At 38.0% G+C, this 18036-nt stretch overlaps 2 protein-coding genes across 2 annotated transcripts in view; one reads left to right on the plus strand and one right to left on the minus strand.

The window, feature by feature from the left end:
- Positions 1–8907, plus strand: part of helz (helicase with zinc finger) — a 63335-nt gene extending 54428 nt beyond the window's left edge. The window contains exons 25-33 of the mRNA XM_037689755.1: positions 486–531; positions 1278–1465; positions 1568–1772; positions 1894–1976; positions 2100–2598; positions 5287–5542; positions 5807–6536; positions 8090–8351; positions 8461–8907. Of these exons, the coding sequence (XP_037545683.1) occupies positions 486–531; positions 1278–1465; positions 1568–1772; positions 1894–1976; positions 2100–2598; positions 5287–5542; positions 5807–6536; positions 8090–8351; positions 8461–8825 (2634 nt within the window). The 3' untranslated portion in view covers positions 8826–8907. The remainder of the gene's footprint in view (positions 1–485; positions 532–1277; positions 1466–1567; positions 1773–1893; positions 1977–2099; positions 2599–5286; positions 5543–5806; positions 6537–8089; positions 8352–8460) is intronic.
- A 6308-nt stretch (positions 8908–15215) lies between these two features.
- The window catches only part of LOC119422923 (voltage-dependent calcium channel gamma-1 subunit), a gene marked incomplete at its 5' end in the record, with an annotated part of 9049 nt that continues 6228 nt past the window's right edge, over positions 15216–18036 (minus strand). The window contains 2 exon segments of the mRNA XM_037690336.1: positions 15216–15603; positions 17151–17297. Of these exon segments, the coding sequence (XP_037546264.1) occupies positions 15371–15603; positions 17151–17297 (380 nt within the window).

The raw sequence follows: 18036 nt of genomic DNA on the forward strand, positions 1-18036 counted from the left end.
TACTAGTAGTGGTAGTAGTGGTGGTAGCTGTAGTGGTAATAGTGGTAGTAGTGGTGGTAGTAGTGATAGTAGAAGTCATAGTGGTAGTAGTAGTGGTAGCTGCTGCTGCAGTTGTTGTTGTTGTTGTTGTATTTTAGATGACCGACTGTCTATATCAGGTAAAATTACGGATGGCTTTACTTTGCATAGAAATTAAACAACATGAATGATATGGTAAATGATTTCAGATTTTCTGTGGAGTCTGAAAAAGTCGGTCTTAATCATATTATTCTCAAGTGTATGCCCTAAAAAGTCTCAATACATTCAGATGTTCTATTTCTAGAATTTAAAATGCATTAAGTTATTTATTTAATCTGTTTGTTCATTCTTTTATTTCTTCTTCCATCACGTGCTGTAATTCTGTCCGAAGATTTTAGATGCGATTATTACAACTCTCGTCATGTAGCATCCCTACAGAAGTAGTTTCAAAAGTCTTTTTGTTACAGGGGAAGCATGCAAACCACGCTGAGCACCTCCCACCTGAAGGATATGGTAAGTGTAACCTAAAGCCCATCTTTACTGCTTATTGTTAAAATATCTAAAGGTACCATACTGCTTATTCTTTTCTTTCCTCTTCTCAATAAATTCCAGTGTGTTTCTTCTAGCTTTGGTCTCTGAACAAGAGTAGAACCAAAGAAAAATTCAATGTGTTTATATAATACTCTGATCTGTTATATTTAGTTAAGTATCGTAGGTAAAGGAAATAAACAACTATGTACATGCAATGTGATGATCTTCCTCTAAATGAGCACAGCATGGGCTCCTTGATGCAGACAGATGGATGCATCAAGGCCTGAGGCTGTTGATGCCACCAGAGCGAAGCAGCTAACAGAATATTTGAGGAAAAGACAATAAGTTTGCATCAGCAGCTAACAACTGGATACTGTAAGAAAGCATATTTTGTGTAGCATATTGTAGTGGATGAGAGACTTGAGAGAAAGCACACATTAAAACATACTCATTCCAAAGCATCAAGAAGTACTGCAGATACTTGTGCACATTTTTATGTTATATAGTTTTTTCTTTTTGTCTCTGCTTAAATAATTGCCTGTATATAGTTAACATGCTTGTAGTAAACCAACAACAAACAAACAAAGCTGCATTAGTCTGTTCATTTAACTAAAGACGTGCATTTGAAGCAAAACAACTCTGCAGTTGTTGCTAATCACCAGTATGTAATTTTCTTTGCATAGTCAAAGTTCTTATTAATTATAATGTCCTGTCTCTTTGTCTTGCAGTTCAGTCTAACCCTGCTGTGTTGATGGGAAACCCTATTCAGAGATTCACACCACCTTTGGGTGGAACATCAGCTGGGATGGGGAAGTCACCCAGCCCTGTGCAGAGGATCGATCCTCATACAGGCACAAGTATTCTCTATGTTCCAGCTGTTTATGGGGGAAACATGGTCATGTCCATGCCTCTGCCAGTAAGTTATTACATTACAAGATGAGCCCGTATAAAATAATAGTGGCTCTTCCTCCGTGTGTTTTATTACAGAGAAATGTTGATAATTTGTTTTTGTTCTAAGTTGCCCTGGCCAAGTTACCAGAACCGCTTTGCAGTGGATCCTCGCATCATGAGCCACCAAGCAGCCGTAGCCTACAACTTAAACCTGTTACAGCCACAGAACCGAGGCTCGCCTGTTCCCTACAGTGGGGTGGGACACCCTTCCCCTCTAGGAATGGGCCAGCCCAGCCCAGAGAAGGAGCTACAGGCTGACCCCATCAGAAATGGTGTGCCTTTAGTTGTATTACAATATCAAGTTATCTGCTACACTAACAAATCACTAACACTAACAAATGACTGTAGTGAGTCGCCTATTTTGAAGATGCTTTTTACTGATGTTTTTTTTAGGTAAAGTAGAAGGATGTCCAAAGTCTGAACAAACTCGTTTACAAACTCCAGAAAGAAAACACACAGACTTAAGAGAAAAACAGGCAAGTTTTTACACACACGTTCACCTTTAGGTGCTTTATTTTTATTGTCTATAAGCTCTAATTGGATTATTATGTCCAAAGTATAATACTCATGAAATTTAATGTGGTGTATTTATTGTGCAGGGGGATTTAGACACAGGCCAAATTCGAAGCTTAGATCCACAGACAGAAGGACTAGTTGGATTTCCCAACGCTCTGCTTCATCGAAAAGACCCTCCAGCTCCCCAAAGATCCCTCAACTACCACCTGGCTCCACCCAGTACTGCTTTTCCTTCACATCCTACCGGTGGAAGAAGCTTCCCTCAACAGTATCCAGTATCTAGACTTCCCTATCGGGTCAACCAGCCTCAACACCCAGGAATGGCCCAACAGAGTCAGCAGCAACAGCTCAGCCCTGCCTTCACTGGTGGGAACCATGGTTCCTTCTTCAGTGGCTCCATACCACCTCATAGACCTGTCCAATCACCCACTGTGGATGGGACAGAGTCTGGTGGGGTGGATGAGATGAACAGCTCGATTAGGACTCAAATGGGCCATGCAGGGGGCCACCACTCAGGCCTGCCACAGCAGCCGCACAGAGTCAACAACTTTGGGGAAGCTGGACCCGATGGAGACAGTTTGGGTGAGTTTAAAACTCATTGTTGTAATATCTTTGTTTTAGAGATGCACCGATTCTGGTTTTTCTGGTCTGAAACCAATACCTGATTTCTTGAATAGCTCTGACCTGCCGATAATGTTTTTTCTATACAAATTTTCTTTAGGAAACTTAAATACAAATTTGTTTGTATGCAAGGTTTTCTTTTTTATTATTATAATTCCACAATCAACTGAACAACTTTTATCAACTTAAGTTTGTTTGAACTGCAGTAGGTTAAAGGCCTCATCTCTCTTCAAATAAATAAAAAATGCCACTAAGATGAAATAAAGTAAATTAAATATAGGGTCCAGGTGTCCGCACAGATGTGGTGGTTTACAATGCAGTAGAAAATGAACAAAATAAAAGAGCATCCCCTTTTGTGCACTAAAGCACAAGTCTTTAAAAAATAGTTTGGATTTTTCCAGTGGCACTTTGTGACATTATCAGCAATCACTATTGTAGAAGTCCTTTTTTTTAGTCCATGTTTTATTCTCTCTAGATGTTTTATATTGTAGCACTTTGAGGTTGTAAAATGTAAAGTGCAGTACCAGGTCTCTCTTGTAAATGAGTCCCTGAGGCTCATTGGGATTAACCTGTATAAATCTGTGTATAAAAGACACACAGCGCACGTTCAATAAGTTTGATTTTGAAAAGACTGGTGGGAGTCAGCACATGTCTGTGGAAACAAACTGGAAAGTTTTGAAAGGCGAAAATGGAAAATTGAGGTCACAGAAACTTGGTCAGGAGGAGGGGATCAATCAGGAGCATGAGATAACCTCTGGACATTTACTGGTTCTAGTGGTACTGGTACAAGGCTTTCAATTATCTAGCGCTGGATAGAGAACAGGGGAGTGCTTAAATGCTACAGCCACCAGGTGAAAAGAATTATTCTGATCACAGCGGAGCAGGTGCATGTGGTGAACAGACAGGCAGGAATCATGATTTTCCCACTCTCTTATAAACACCTCATATGCTCTTAATGAATGTACAGTACACACAATATAACAAAACAGGTTTAAAAACCCGTGATACAGTGAAGTCGCAAGAAGTGAACTGCGATATAGAGAGGAACGACTGTATTTTGAGCATTGGTGGTAGGTAGCATAGCATCATTGTTGGAGTTACAATGATTTCATCAGTGAAAGTATATCCTGTCCATTTGCCAAATTCAACTAGGCAGCAGAATAAAACGTTCTCTGAAGGTTTTTGTTGTTGACTGTCCTTTATTATGTTGCTATATTTGCAATGGCAACTTGTAAAATGTTGCAGAAAAGAAATGCAAAATCGGTTTAGAACAAATGAACCAAGCATCATCGTGTCATCAGGAAGTGTCATACTGTAAATGGACTGTACTTATATAGCGCCTTTTTATCTTATGAAGACACTCAACGTGCTTTACACTACAATCTGTGTCCTCATTTATTATTATTATCATTATTCATACAGCACTCTACTAGATCTCTACAAAGCTAATTGAACAAATCATTCTAAAGAGACTAATCAGAGCTTTATCACATTCATACACTGATGGGACACACATCGGAGGCAGTGAAGGGTTCAGTGTCTTGCCCAGGAACACTTCGACATGTGACTGCTGGTTGATTCAAACCCCCAACTCTTGCATTGGAGGACGACTGCTCTAACCACTCAGCCACAGCCGCCCTTAAGTGGTCACTGTTTGAAAAGAAACCCATGAGGAACCTCAGCTACATAGAAAACGAAAACAAATGTTTTGATTTTTGTTTGTTTCATTCCTCAGTTTGGGTTTGTAATTATACCATCTTGTTGGGAAGTTATGGTCACACTTCATCTCCCAGGGTCAGAACAGTTGACCATTTTTGTTCATCATTTGATCATCTTCATTTTCATTTCATCTTCATTTGATCATTGTGATCATTGCTCTGCATTTTTCCTTAGAATATCCTGATGCATGCTCAATAATCCAGGTAGAAAAATCTAAAAAAGTTAAATCTGGTCCTCTGGACATTCAAAAAAACAAAACAAAGCAAATCAACAAAAAAATGGCCCAGCACAGAAGATCAACATCATCAGGCCAGGACTCTGCGGTCTACACTCATCTCCAGGCCAGCGGTCACTCTTTCAGGGATGAAGATGTTCACATCCTGGACAGAGAGGAACGATGGTTTGAGAGAGGAGTAAAGGAGGCCATCTTTGTGAAAAGAAACCGTCCATCATTAAACAGGGGTGGAGGCCTCCGGGTTCAACTGTCCCCCTCTTACAATGCTGTGATTGCTGGTATCACTCAGCCCTCTGTGAACAGTAAACAGCCATCAGTGTGCTAATGATCCATTGTTATGCTGATGGTCCTTCTTGAGCATGTGATCAGCTGGTTTTGGTTGTCAGCAGCAAAACTGGTTGATCCACTCTGAGATGGTGCTATTTAAGAGACTGAGCTGAATACAGCTCCTCAGACTGAGGAAGTCTCTCGGATGAGAGACGAAACGTTTCTACATTTTTTGTTGATTTGCTTTGTTTTGTTTTTTTGAATGTCCAGAGGACCAGATTTAACTTTTTTAGATTTTCCTTAGAATGCACATAAAGTGGTTGAAACAGGATTACAGTTTTTGTCTGTATTGTGCATCTGTGTAAGTACATTCTGAGGTAGAGCATGTTGGATTGCATCATTAGCTAATCACACTTTTTTATTTTCAGATCTCCAGAATCCCTTGGCTCTAGAAGCCCTGAGCCATCAGCAGCAAGCAGCCAGACTAGGTCAGTGGGGAGAAGCAGCACGCCCTTTCCTCCAGGGCAATGTTGCCTTTCCTGTGCCCCAACAGCTTGCCCACCTCGCACAATCTGGCATGGCTCGATTTCCCCATCAACTGCTTCGAGCACCTACCTGGGGGCACAGTGCCAATATGGATGATGAATCTGTTCCTTCTGCCTCTGCTGGCCCAAGTTTCAACAGGTTAGATTTGATTTTTAGTCTGGTACTAATCAAGGAGTTACAATGATTTCATTATCAAACTTTGAAAATACAATGTCACGTTAAATGTTTTTGGTGAACACTGATCAGAACATAAGATTATTGTCAGATTTGCATTGTGACTTGTTTTCTTTAGTTAGACACCCTTGTATTTTTGTGTTGAATGTTTTTTTTAATTTATTAAATTTGCTTAAAAATATGACGCAATCTTGAATTGGATGTACTTTTTTTTTTTTTACTTCCAAGGTACCCAGGCCTCTTGAGAGAGATACCCCCACACGATCATCAGGAACCTAGGGATACAGCAGAGATGCAACCCCCACCTCAATCCCGTCTCCTCCAGTACCGACAGTCCCAGACCCGTGCCTCGGATGATCCCTCATCCTCCTTAACTGTCATTTCCAATCACACTGGCCCTTTTCCTTCAGGTCTTTACTCCCATGACGCAGGTCGCAATCTCCTTAACGACAACTTTCTCAACAATCAAGCTCTGCAGCAACAACACCCGGGTAACACTGTATACAACACAGGTAGTTACCCAAATCAGCCACCAGCTCACTCTGGCAGCCCCCCATCCTCCCAGGTTAAATACCTTTTGCAAGAAGCCCAATGGTCCCAAAGTGGAGGTTCATCTACATCTCAACAGAACCACCTGTTGGGGAACCAGAGTCATGGCCTTCTTTATGGACTACCCATCATGGCTCACCCAAGCAGGCAGGAGCAAGTGCTGATGCAACTTCACCAGCAGCAACAACAACAACAGCAGCAGCAGCAACAACAGCAGCAGCAGCAACAGCAGCAGCAGCAGCAACAACAACAACAACAACAACAACAACAACAACAGCAGCAGCAGCATCATCATCAACAGCAACAACAGCAGCAGCAGCATCAACAACATCAAGGTCCAGACTCCGAGTCCTACCACCCACTGTCCCCCAGAACATCAGCAGCCACAGCCCTTCACAATGTAGATGAGGTAAGGGCTAATTTGTTTATCTTACAGTGTAATTCATTAAAAAGTAGAATTCTAAAGACACACATTTTCTGTTTCTTCTAAGCTTTCATAATTTTTTTTAATGGTCATTATGAAAAAATTGGCAAGTAGCTGTCCCCCCCCTCCCACCACCCACCACCACAATAATTTCATTCCATGCCTTGTATGTAACTAGTTTTAAATAAATAAGATTTTGTTCAACCCTCTTCAGTCAATGAAATATTCACGCTTGCAAAAGGTGCATTATCAATTGAATCTTGTTTTTTCCACATAAAGGCACCTTGGCAAAAAAAAAATGAATGAATCATAATTTTATACATGTATAAAACCTGTCGGTTTTTAGGCCGCGGGTATCCACCGTTCATTATCAGAATCTGTACCCAGTTCTTGGCATTATGTGCATCTCTTGTTGTAGTACCAGAATCAGCCACCGGATGGCGTTTCACAGACTATGGCTTGGTGATGGTCATACGTCTTCATGATGCTTCGCTGTCTGATTCATGGTTAAAACCATTCAACCTACAGAATGAACACAAGAACTATCTAAGCATAATCACTGGACAGAACCGTGCCAAACACATTTGTCATCAAAATTATTTAAAAATTATATACCAGTGAGTTTTACCCACAAGTCTTATCAAGGGCATGCGACCGGGAGTCACATAGTACGGGTAAAATGAGATAAATATTCATTAAATTAGTACCATTGATTTTTATTTTTAAACACTTTTGGTAACAGGTACTGATTTTAAATGTACTTCCTAAATAAATCTGATGTGATTTCTGCTCAGGGGAGCCCACGAGGAGGAGGAAGGGCAGAGCCCCTCCCATCCGTTGTCTCGGCTCCGTGTTCAGATGTGAGCGTAAATGAGATACCAGTATTAAAATACATTTACCATACACAGAAAGAATTTTAAAGCTTTTATTCAAATATGTACCAGACTTGACTGCTTTGAAATAAAATTGACAAAAACATAACGCACCGCCTCCGTCTCACTCTCGACAGTCGTTTCCTTCTTCGACAGCCAGATCGATCGCTTTTAACTTGAAAGCTGCGTCAAAAGAAATTCTCCATTTGTTTTCCATCATCGCTGAACAAATGAACAATCTGTGCACGAGGCGCAAAATACGGTAACAGATCTGAAGAAATTAAAGCACGTCTATTGTGGGGGATGGGTCCTCGAGAGTTTACCTCATTGGTCATTGAGGTTAGACTTCTGATGACAGAGTGGGTGGAGTTATGAGTAGGAAATTTGAAACCCTGAGCAAGAGGTTTTGCACATGTGGTTACCTGAGGTGTTGTTCCTTTTTAACATTGTATATTTTTATAGTACGGAATAAATATTGGTACCCACTTTCTACTTAAGTAATTAACCCCGCTTTAAATACTTTTTAACTTTGTTTTCAAGACAAAATATTTAAATATCATTCATTTGCTTGACTGAGTTCTAGCCCAGTGTCATTTCTGTTGAAGCCAAGTATAAGTAACTCGTTTTATTTTGTACCACCTCCTCTCGCTGCTTCTGTTTGCACAGTATGAACCAAGAGGTCCAGGTCGGCCTCTTTATCAACGCCGGATCTCCTCCAGCTACCCCGATGAACCGTCTCCTGCCAACGCCCACAATGCCCATCCATGTCCAGCAGACCCCCAGGATCATCAACAAATGCAGCATCATCCCCCCTACAGTTATCCCTCACATGACCACCTGTGGCCCAGTAACGGAGGAGGTCCCGGTCCATTTCAGAACATTCCATGCAACGGATCCAGCACACTGGCTCAGCATCGGGACCTTATGGGTAGGTATTGGTTTTAATTGAGTATTTTGATTTAGTCATAGATGCTTATTCTAAAATCTACATTTTCGTTAAGATCTAATTTAATGGTGGGCCTGTATTTTATTGGCAGCTTCCAAGGTCCTTCGTCAGACAGAAGAGCAGGTAAAAGCCGAGCCTGCGGCCGCACAGCCACCACATCCACACATCACCTCCCTTCAGCACCAGTTTCCCCCACTTATGTCAAATAAAAAGCAGCAGCAGCAGCAGCAGCAGCAGCCGCCGCCACCACAAGCTCCAACAGAGCCCACCCAGGGGGCACCAAACCTAAACAAACCCCCCACCATGTCGTATGCGAGCGCCCTTCGTGCTCCTCCAAAACCCCGAGCTGTTCGACCCGAACAAGTGAAAAAGAATAGCGACCCTCTGTCTCTCCTGCAAGAGTTGAGTATAGGAAGTTCAAATGGTAGCAATGGGTACTATTCCTACTTTAAATGAGTGTTAGCCTCTCCCAGTAGTAGGTGATAAAATATCTTAATAAAAAAAAATTTGAAAAGATTAAAAAAATGCAAAAAAAAAAAAAAAAAAAAAAAAATAGTAAAGTGCATTTAAAATGGTTTCTACAAGTAGATTTGTTTTCTGACTTTTTTTAACCTTTTTGACTTCTTGTTGGTAACTGTCTTTTTTTGCCTCTGACATATCTGTGAAGAAAGTCAATATATATAACAAATGCATTACTGCTATATATATATATACATACTCATTATGTATATATGAATATATACTTATATTATCTAGACTTGTACATGTACGTAATGCATAAAAAAAAAAAATAAAATAAAAAAAATGAATTTTAAAAATTAAAAAAAAAAAAGCAAAAACTTGGTTGACCACTTAGCTTCTCGCTTATTTTTACTATTTGCTTTCTCTTTTTAAACGCAGAAACAAATGTTTTTTTTTTTCTTTTTTTCCAAGTGTGAGCAAATGTCAGTTCATAATACTGTGCTTATTATAATGGACAACAGCTAAGTGGTCAACTGACAGGAACTACATAGAACCGTGTATAGAAGTAGATACATTTTCCTCTAACCTGTACAGCAAAAGAAAATAAAAGACTGAATTGTACGCCACAGAAATCATGTTAGTATTTGCATTATGAAATATTTTATTTGTTTTATTTTCCACACTCTTTCTCCCCCCCCCCCCCCCCCCTTCAGTTAGTCATCTTTATCTTAAAATAATCTTTGGTGACTTAGTGCTAAATGTGATTATTTATAGAAAGAAAAAAAAAATCTGTTTTTATCGTATCATTTACTTTTAACAAAGATTTCATCAAGAAAATTAGATGCAGTGTGAAGACGTCAGTGTAACGGCTGTGGCATTCCTCCTCCGTTTTCATCAACGATCCAAGAGATGAAGTGCTTTGCCTGTCTGTTAGATTCATGTTTTATTTTTGCTCAATTTTCAAACAGGTCATTTAAGTGACTTACTAAATCTCACGTCAAATGACTTGTTTGACTCTAAATCCAGGGGTTCCCAACCGTGGTCCTTGAGGAACACCATCCTGTATGTTTAAGTTGTTTACTGCTCCGACACACCTGATTTTAATACATGGGTGATTAACAGGCTTCTGCAGAACTTGATGCAGTAATTACATCACTGAATCAGGTGCTGGAGCAAGGAAACAAGTAAAACATGCAGGATGGTGTTCCTCAAGAACCAGTATCGAGAACCACTGCAAACATCACTTGACGTTGTTTCAGTAACTGCTAGGAGTTTTAATTTCATTATTTTTAATTTTCCACACTGATGGACTAAGATTTTTTTTGGTTTTATTGTCATTGTTATTATTATTATTTTGACAGTTTTTAGTAATCTGAAGGTTTGTGAAAGTGAAGTGAACGTGGTGAGGTCTGAGCAGCGTGTCATAACTTCAGTGGGATCGACACTTCCAGTCAAATGTTTTTGAACACACCAAAATATAATCTTATGTCTCACATGTGCTACGCTTGGGGATTAATCACTCTGAAAATGGTACAAAAAAAAAAGTATGCATATGTGTGAAACATTTATAGCTTTTAATATTAAAAATCATCTGAATATTCTTGTCAACGCGAAGCAGTAGTTTCAGTCCAGTCTAGACTTGATTAAACCCCATCAACTGTTGAACTCTGCCTACATTTCTTTCTTTATTATGTTAAAAAGTAAACATTAGATTCGGGGGGGTTGTAATAAAGCCTATAAATACTGTTCCTTAAAGCTCCACCAGTTTTATATTTCACAATAATTTTTTTGCCACAAGTTTAGAGCAAAGCTTGAAATCTCTGAGCATTTGAAAAATATTGAATTTCTTTTTTTCCTTTTATAATCATGTATTTTAATTTTCCTAAAAGATAGATTTACACACTTTTTATCAAATGCAGAAACTCAATAAATAAAACTAATACACAGCTTCAACATGTTTATCTAGCTAATTTTATCTGCTTTAAATGTAACTTTTTTATTTTCAAACTTACAATATTTATAAGAAACCTTTTTTTTTTTTATCAAATTCTGCTGTAAAATTTTGACATTTTACTATTGTTATTATTTTTGAGAAACCCCTTCATAAAAGTGGCTAAATATGGATAAACTGTAAATGTGTTATCTTAAATAAAAGCGCCTCAAACAGCTTTTTTAACACATTTGACAGCGTGGCTCAATTTTCACTGCATCGTCTGCAAAGAAATGAAATTATATAATTAAATTTTTAACAGTAATATGCTTTTGTGGCTTTAAATGTGGCAGATTTCTGGTGCATCTCTTCAAAAATCTCACAGCTGATTAATTTAGATATTTTATTGTTGCATTTTTTTCTTTCAAAAGAGTCTTATTTATTTAGTAATGTGATTTGTATAGCTCATTTCTTTCCTGACCTGATATTTGCATCATGCTAAGTTTTAAAATACTTTCCAAGCTTGGGTTTTATTTTCTTCAATGTACTTTTTAAAAAGTAAACAATTATTACCACAAAACGATAAAAAAAAAAAATTAAAAAAAAACTTGGAAGTGCTTCAAAAACTCTTGACTGTTAAGTTTATTTGTAGGATCTGCAGATTAAAGAATGCCTTGTAACGTTAGTCATGTAAAGAATCAAATTTTCCATTTATTCAGTGTTATGACATATCTTTTGCAAAAATTAATACTGGATACTTTTATTTTGAAATCGGTCAGTGTGTTGCTCATTACTTGGTCACAAAGGAGGTCAAATAGTTTCACGAACAATGAATTTAGCTTGTATTTTTTTATGAATTAACCCCATTTAAGTGACAAAAAAGACGACGGTAAATCAGCGCATCGTCTGCAAATGATTAAAGTTGGTGATTTTTACAGAAATGTTCTCTTGTTTCATGTCTTTCATATGGCAGTCTGTGTTTTCACGCAATTAAAATGCTCACATCTCACAGGTTTCAATCAGCGGAGAGCTTCATTAAAACTACGTCTTGTTTTATTTTCCGTTATTTTTATTATTTTTTGACCTTTTTAAATGGAAGGTCCATATTGTTTGACTGAGCAGAGATCACATACTTGTAAATATGCATTTTCTATGTATTTACAATAAAACCTTTGGGAGCGCCTCGGTTTTATAGAAGCTGTTCAAAGAAGAGGTATGCCCTTTTTAATTATGCAAATTCACATTAAAAAAAGTTTAAAATAAAATAAAAATCTAGAAATGGACAACAACCTGGTTGGTAGGTAGAGCATCTTGTAACTTAATAGACTTTTTGTTAAGATGGTGGTTGGCTTCTCTGTCGGGGGGGCGGTATATGTTGCACCGTTAGTAGACGTAGTCACTGTACAGTTCATGTTTTGACAAAACACGTTGCTGGATTTTTTTTCATTTTTTGGGGGGGGTTTATTTCCACCATAGCTAAACAATCACGGATTCATTTTTTAATGTTTAGTCAATATTTTTATTTTTATGCATGTCTAAACAACTTGGCTGTTTTTATTATCCCTGTTTGTATCACTTTGTGTTGATTTATGGATGGAAAAGGAAAACAAGCAAAGTCGAATGTTTAGTATATCATTTGATGTGAACAATAACTTGTGACATTATCAACAAAACAGTCATGTTACTTTTACTAACCATTAAAACAAAGTATTGTAATAGTAATAAAAGTTTCCCTTTATTTTCCTGCAGTTATTTAGAAGGGCTAAAGCTGAGGTTGCTCCCTGGTCAATTGTGTTGGAAATCGCTTTTCCACAAATCAGTCGTTGGCTAATCTCAACCGTTGTGCAATACTAACATTTCACCGCTTCTTTAGCAACAGCTTCATGTATTTTTTTTTTTCCAACCCAAGAGATCGAGCCAAAGACGTTCTAAAGGAGTTGCAGTGTTCCTTTCTTGCTTACTTTGTAAACTTTGTGCATACCTCAAATTCAATGTAAACGCAAAAACAATTAGTTCTATTTAAAAGCTTCCATTCTTACAGAGTACATAGAATATGAGGAACGTTTTGTCATCGGCACTTTTATTTTGCCTTTGCGTGAAACCAACTTGGGTGCGACACATGAAAAGGGAGCAACCTTTTGCCCAGCCGGCAGAGAGCACTGTGTTCAGCCTTCTCGAAAACGCCGTTTCCCCGTCGTCTGTTGGCTCCTCTGTTCTTCCCCTCGCTGCAGTGAATCAATGGCACACCTGTTCTCCCAGCTTCCCCACTGGGTTCTCCCTCATGGGTTCAAAGCTCTTGAATATTCGTTTCAGTTGGTGGTTATATGGAATAATTTACATTGTGTTTTAAAGGTTTTTTTTTTATTTTATTTCTCTATTAAAGTGTTTTTATTGAAACTGCCTGTGATTTTTTTTTCTCCCCTCACCATCAGAACAAAGAATCCTTTATGAAACTGCAACCGTGTCACATGAATCTGCAGACACACACGTTAAAAAAAAAGACCGAACTCTTTTTAAAGCTTTTTAATTTTCTTTACAAAGTTGTAGCATGTAAGAAACACAAAATGAGCTACATTTCAGAACTCGCCTGCATGCTAAATTAAGTTGATAAAGATACAAACAGCAGCTAATACTGTTTTTTTTTATTTTTTATTATTAAACCTTTAATAACAGTGAAAAATTAAACGCTCAAAATAAATTGGCATGTCCAGAAAGTTCACTGGTATAGTTATTTTTTAGGTTATGAGAGATCAGACCATCAAAATCTTAGTTTTCCCAAAAGCAGCCATTTTATTTAATTTATTTTAACCCTGAGCTTTTTTACAAACTGGTGGCTGCAGCTCGGACAGAACCAGGAAGTCAGATTGAACTTTAACGCCGCTCACCACATGCACAAGATCACCATTTTTTCTATTCAACTTTTTTTTTTTTTTTTTCAAAGTACAAAGTTTTCAGTTTCATCAAATTGAACCGATGTAGTTTTCTGAAATGTAACTGGTACATTTTTCTAAATTCAGTCCTCAAAAAAAAACCTCCTCAGGGACGCTGTAGCTGATCAACCTGCTTTGTCCTTTACACCAAAATATAATTGTAGCTTATTAAAAACCACTAATTAGCAAAAACATACAACCATTTAATCATGTAAAATTAAAGGGACAACATCCTGAATTCATCCATTTGAATTACTCTTTTAGAAAAAAGTTAAGTTTTAAATATAAAATCCTGATTTGTTTCAGGTGAGTGGTGTTTGCACCAAACAAATGTGCCCTTTTTTTTTATTTTTTTGTATATCAGTTTGATTTGGAGGCCTGGTTTGTACGTTCCCCTGCTAGAACTGAACTTTTTCCAACAGGATTGGTGCTGCAGACTAACATTCAGCCTGATTCATGCATAAAATTGGCAGTAAGCTGCTGATTTCCTTAAAATCGAGCATTTTTAACTGCAAAGCTTCATAAATAATCCTGCAGGTTGGATAGCTTGACATCGTAGCTGAGTGAAGTTAAAACCAAATGGACAATATGCGCAGTAGTGTCAAGTCCACCTTGGTGTAACATTAATGTTAATTTGACCCTCAAACTCTTAATGATCACATGTTTTGATGTGGGTTTCTATGGAAAGTACAACCAGTTAATATCTTACCTGTTGAAGGTAATTTTTTGAACAATATCCTTTAAATCAAACAGATTAATTATGACCAGGATGATGAGCTAAAGTTTAGTGTAGGCAGGGTCAAAACCAAAGTGGATTGCTTTCATTTTAAAATTTCTCTGATCTCAAAAATGTCATTATTCCCACTAATGCCATTTTATATACTTGTACACCGCAGTCCGTTTCATATCACACCACTACCCCTGCAGAAATCCCTGCTAGAAGTGCTATAGCTATGTGCTACTGCCACAAGTAGCACTTTCAAAAAATAAGAATTTGTGTAAATAACATGTAACTGACAACGTTTACTAAATAGCATTAGCTTAAATGGCTATACACTTTTTTGATATTGGAGTTTTAAGTCATTAGTCCACTTTGGTTTTGGCCCCACTCCGGCTAACCATTAGCTCATCAATCCCATCAAAAATAAAGTCTATTAATTCAAACTCCAGTGTCTCAAAGAGTTATCTACAACAGGTAAGATATTTGTTTATAACCTTTCTACACCTAAATTCAGAAGATGTTTGTTAGTTGGAGCCAAAATTTAGGGTGCCTGACACTGATACATGGACCATGGTCTCTGCGTTAACAAAATATGTATTAAATCTTAATTTGTTGACAGTGGAGGACTAGCTGAACATGTAATGTTTTTGTTTTTCAGATGGGTGTAAAAAATGTGGGTGGCTTGCTTTTTAATTTTTTTAATGTATAGGTTTCAAGTCAGATATGAGGTGCGTTCTACAAGATGTGGTTTGCAGTTCCCCTTCTCTTTCCTATTGGGCCTACAGATAAAAATAAAAACAAAAAACATTGAAACCCACCTTTATTGCTTTAAAGATGGTTATGATCCATAAAACACCAGCAACAAATCTCCCCCTATTTAATCTCTCATCTTGTTCTTAAACTAAATCCAACTTCTGAACTCTATAAATTTTAGTCGGTAGCATTTTCCCGCCCAGCATCACTCTGCTTGATCCGGCTCGGCATCCATGCAAGTCTCCCATGGATTCCTGGGCATCTGGGGCATGGAGAGGACAAGGAGCGCGATGCCCGTGATGAAGAGAAGGACGAAGCCGCTGCAGGCACAAGCGAAGGACCAGGCGTAGGAGTATTCAATCCAAATGGTGTCCTCGCTCTCAATCATGCGCTTGACCGACTGACGCATCACCTCCAGAGAGATGAAAGCACAGATGCCTGAAAAAGAAATGTTGACATGAGCCGACGATCTGTAACACCGGTGCTCATTCCATGTTCAAGAGGGCATAATTCTCAATTTGGGGAAAGATTTTCTATGTGGTCTCGTCAAATTTTTTTAAATGAAGCATCATTTCCTGCGGGATCAATAACTTTCTAATAATAAATCTTAAAATTAGCTTAATTAACACTGAACACATAACTCTGAAATTAACGTCTGAAATACTGTATTTTTCACCATATAAGTTGCACCTTTTTGCATAAATTTGCAAGTTCTGAGACTTGTCCACCAAATAGACTAATGTATATATTTTTTCCCCATATTTATAACTCAATGTTTGGCTGAGATCAGACGATTTCATTCATTCTGACATGAAAAATATTGAACATTACCGTTTGCACCCGCTAGAGGGCGCTCGAGCATATGGCAAGCCAAGTGTCTCATTAATAGGTAAAAGTGGCTATTAATGCGACACTTGGCTTGCCATACAGAGCCACTTTTGTCTCGCTCCGTAGCTCCTGGAGCAAACGACAAATCAGCTGCATTTCATCGTGACGCCCAGGTGAAATGCAGCTGATTTGACCATTAAAGTGCATTTATTAAGGAAAAGTTAACCTGAGACACCTTTACTATAATTCTGAGCAAACAAATAATTCTTTTTAAGTGTTAATCTTGTTAAATTCTTGTTTAAGTCCTCCAGTGCACGCTCCCACAGCCGCCATTTTAACAGCTAATTGATTTTTGGCACAACACCGGCCCACGTTTCTAGGTGGTCAGCAGTGACGCATAATAGATGCGACTTATACGATGAAGTGACTTATTTGTTTTTTCCACTTTATTAGACATTTTTGGACTGATGCGACTTATATGGCAGAAAGTATGGTAAGCAAATCTTGACGTCAGCTTGTTTAAGAGTGCATAATTCTCAATTTGGGTGAAGATTTTCTATGTATCAGGGCCTCGTTGTTATGGGTCCAGTTTTCTTAATTGAAGTGTTAAAAAAATCTTTAAATCAGCTTAACTAAGGGGTTCATCATTGAAAATAAGGTCTAAAATCCTAAAAATAAGCAAATAATTCTTGAAGTCTGCTTGTTCAGAGTGCATAATTCTTAATTTGGGTAAAAAAAATTTATGTATCTGTCAATTTACTTGTTATGAGTGAAATTTTCTTAAATTAGTCATTAAAAAAATTCATATCATATTGATGAAGAGGGCATAAAACACTCATTCTAAGAAAATATTTCTGCTTGTAAGAAGTGCATTTTATTTTTATTTTGATAATTTAGTTTAAAGGCACAAAGTAGTTGGCTTCATATAGTTTTAAGAAAACTAGCCAAGCAACTTTTGCTGACCCCACTGCAAGATTATTTTTCTCAAAACTAGAAAATTTGGTCACATTTAGGAATATTTGGCTTATTTCTAATAGTGCTGTTTTTACAGTGTTGACCCAAATTACGACGTTGATATGACACAGGTGGGTCATTTTGTACCTCAGCCTGTAAAATCTCTAAGAAAGGTGCCGTTTCATTGGGGGATCTGAACTCGCCTGCAAAAGCAAAGAACATGCCGGCAGGTTTGAGGAGGTAGTCTCTTCCTTTGCCTTTCCCAGTACACGATCCCAGCAAACACAGAGAGCCGAAAATCATGAAGGCCAGACTGAAGATGGAGATGGCTGCAGCAGAGATGTTGTACTCTGGAGTGAAGAAAACAAAGGGTTGTTGAAACAATGTGGAAGAAGCCACACAGACAAATAAAGACCTAATATTCTTTGAAGGAATGCATCTCACCTGCTGCCTTACATCTGAGTTTTAGACTAAAACCATGTGGAGAAATGATGCAGATGTGGACGTTTTGGTCAAACATTGAAAATAACGCTAGTATGCACAATTGAATATTGTTGGTGTAAATGACTTTCAGCAAGAAGCATCTAATTTTAGCTCATGATCTGTAAAATTGGTAACATTGTAGCCATATTTCTGTTGATTATCTGTGGTGGCTATACTGGTTTGGGCCAGGGATCTGCAACCTGCGGCTCTTGGGCCACATGTGGCTCTTTGGTCCTTGGTTTGCAGCTCCTTGAAGCTTTGACCAAACATAATGCAAAATGTAACGCCATTGGCTTTTATACCCACAGTAAAGAGAAATGGTGAGTTTTAGCAGTTTCTGCAAATGTTTAAATGAAATTAGAGAAAATGATGATTAGCTTTAGCTACTTCATTAATCCAACAACCGGCCTTAACCTCCTAGGACCTGGCATCCACATGTGCAAGAGTTCGGATCTTAGGAGGTTAAATGGGATCATTCTTTCAAATCCACCAAAAATTATTTGGAATAACTTTAGGACAAGTTACCAAGAAGAAATATGATGAAATAGATGGATGGATAGATAGATAGATAGATAGATAGATAGATAGATAGATAGATAGATAGAT

This window comes from Nematolebias whitei, chromosome 16 (assembly GCF_014905685.2).
Source record: "Nematolebias whitei isolate Nwh7 chromosome 16, NemWhi1, whole genome shotgun sequence".
In the NCBI taxonomy this organism is placed as follows: domain Eukaryota; kingdom Metazoa; phylum Chordata; class Actinopteri; order Cyprinodontiformes; family Rivulidae; genus Nematolebias; species Nematolebias whitei.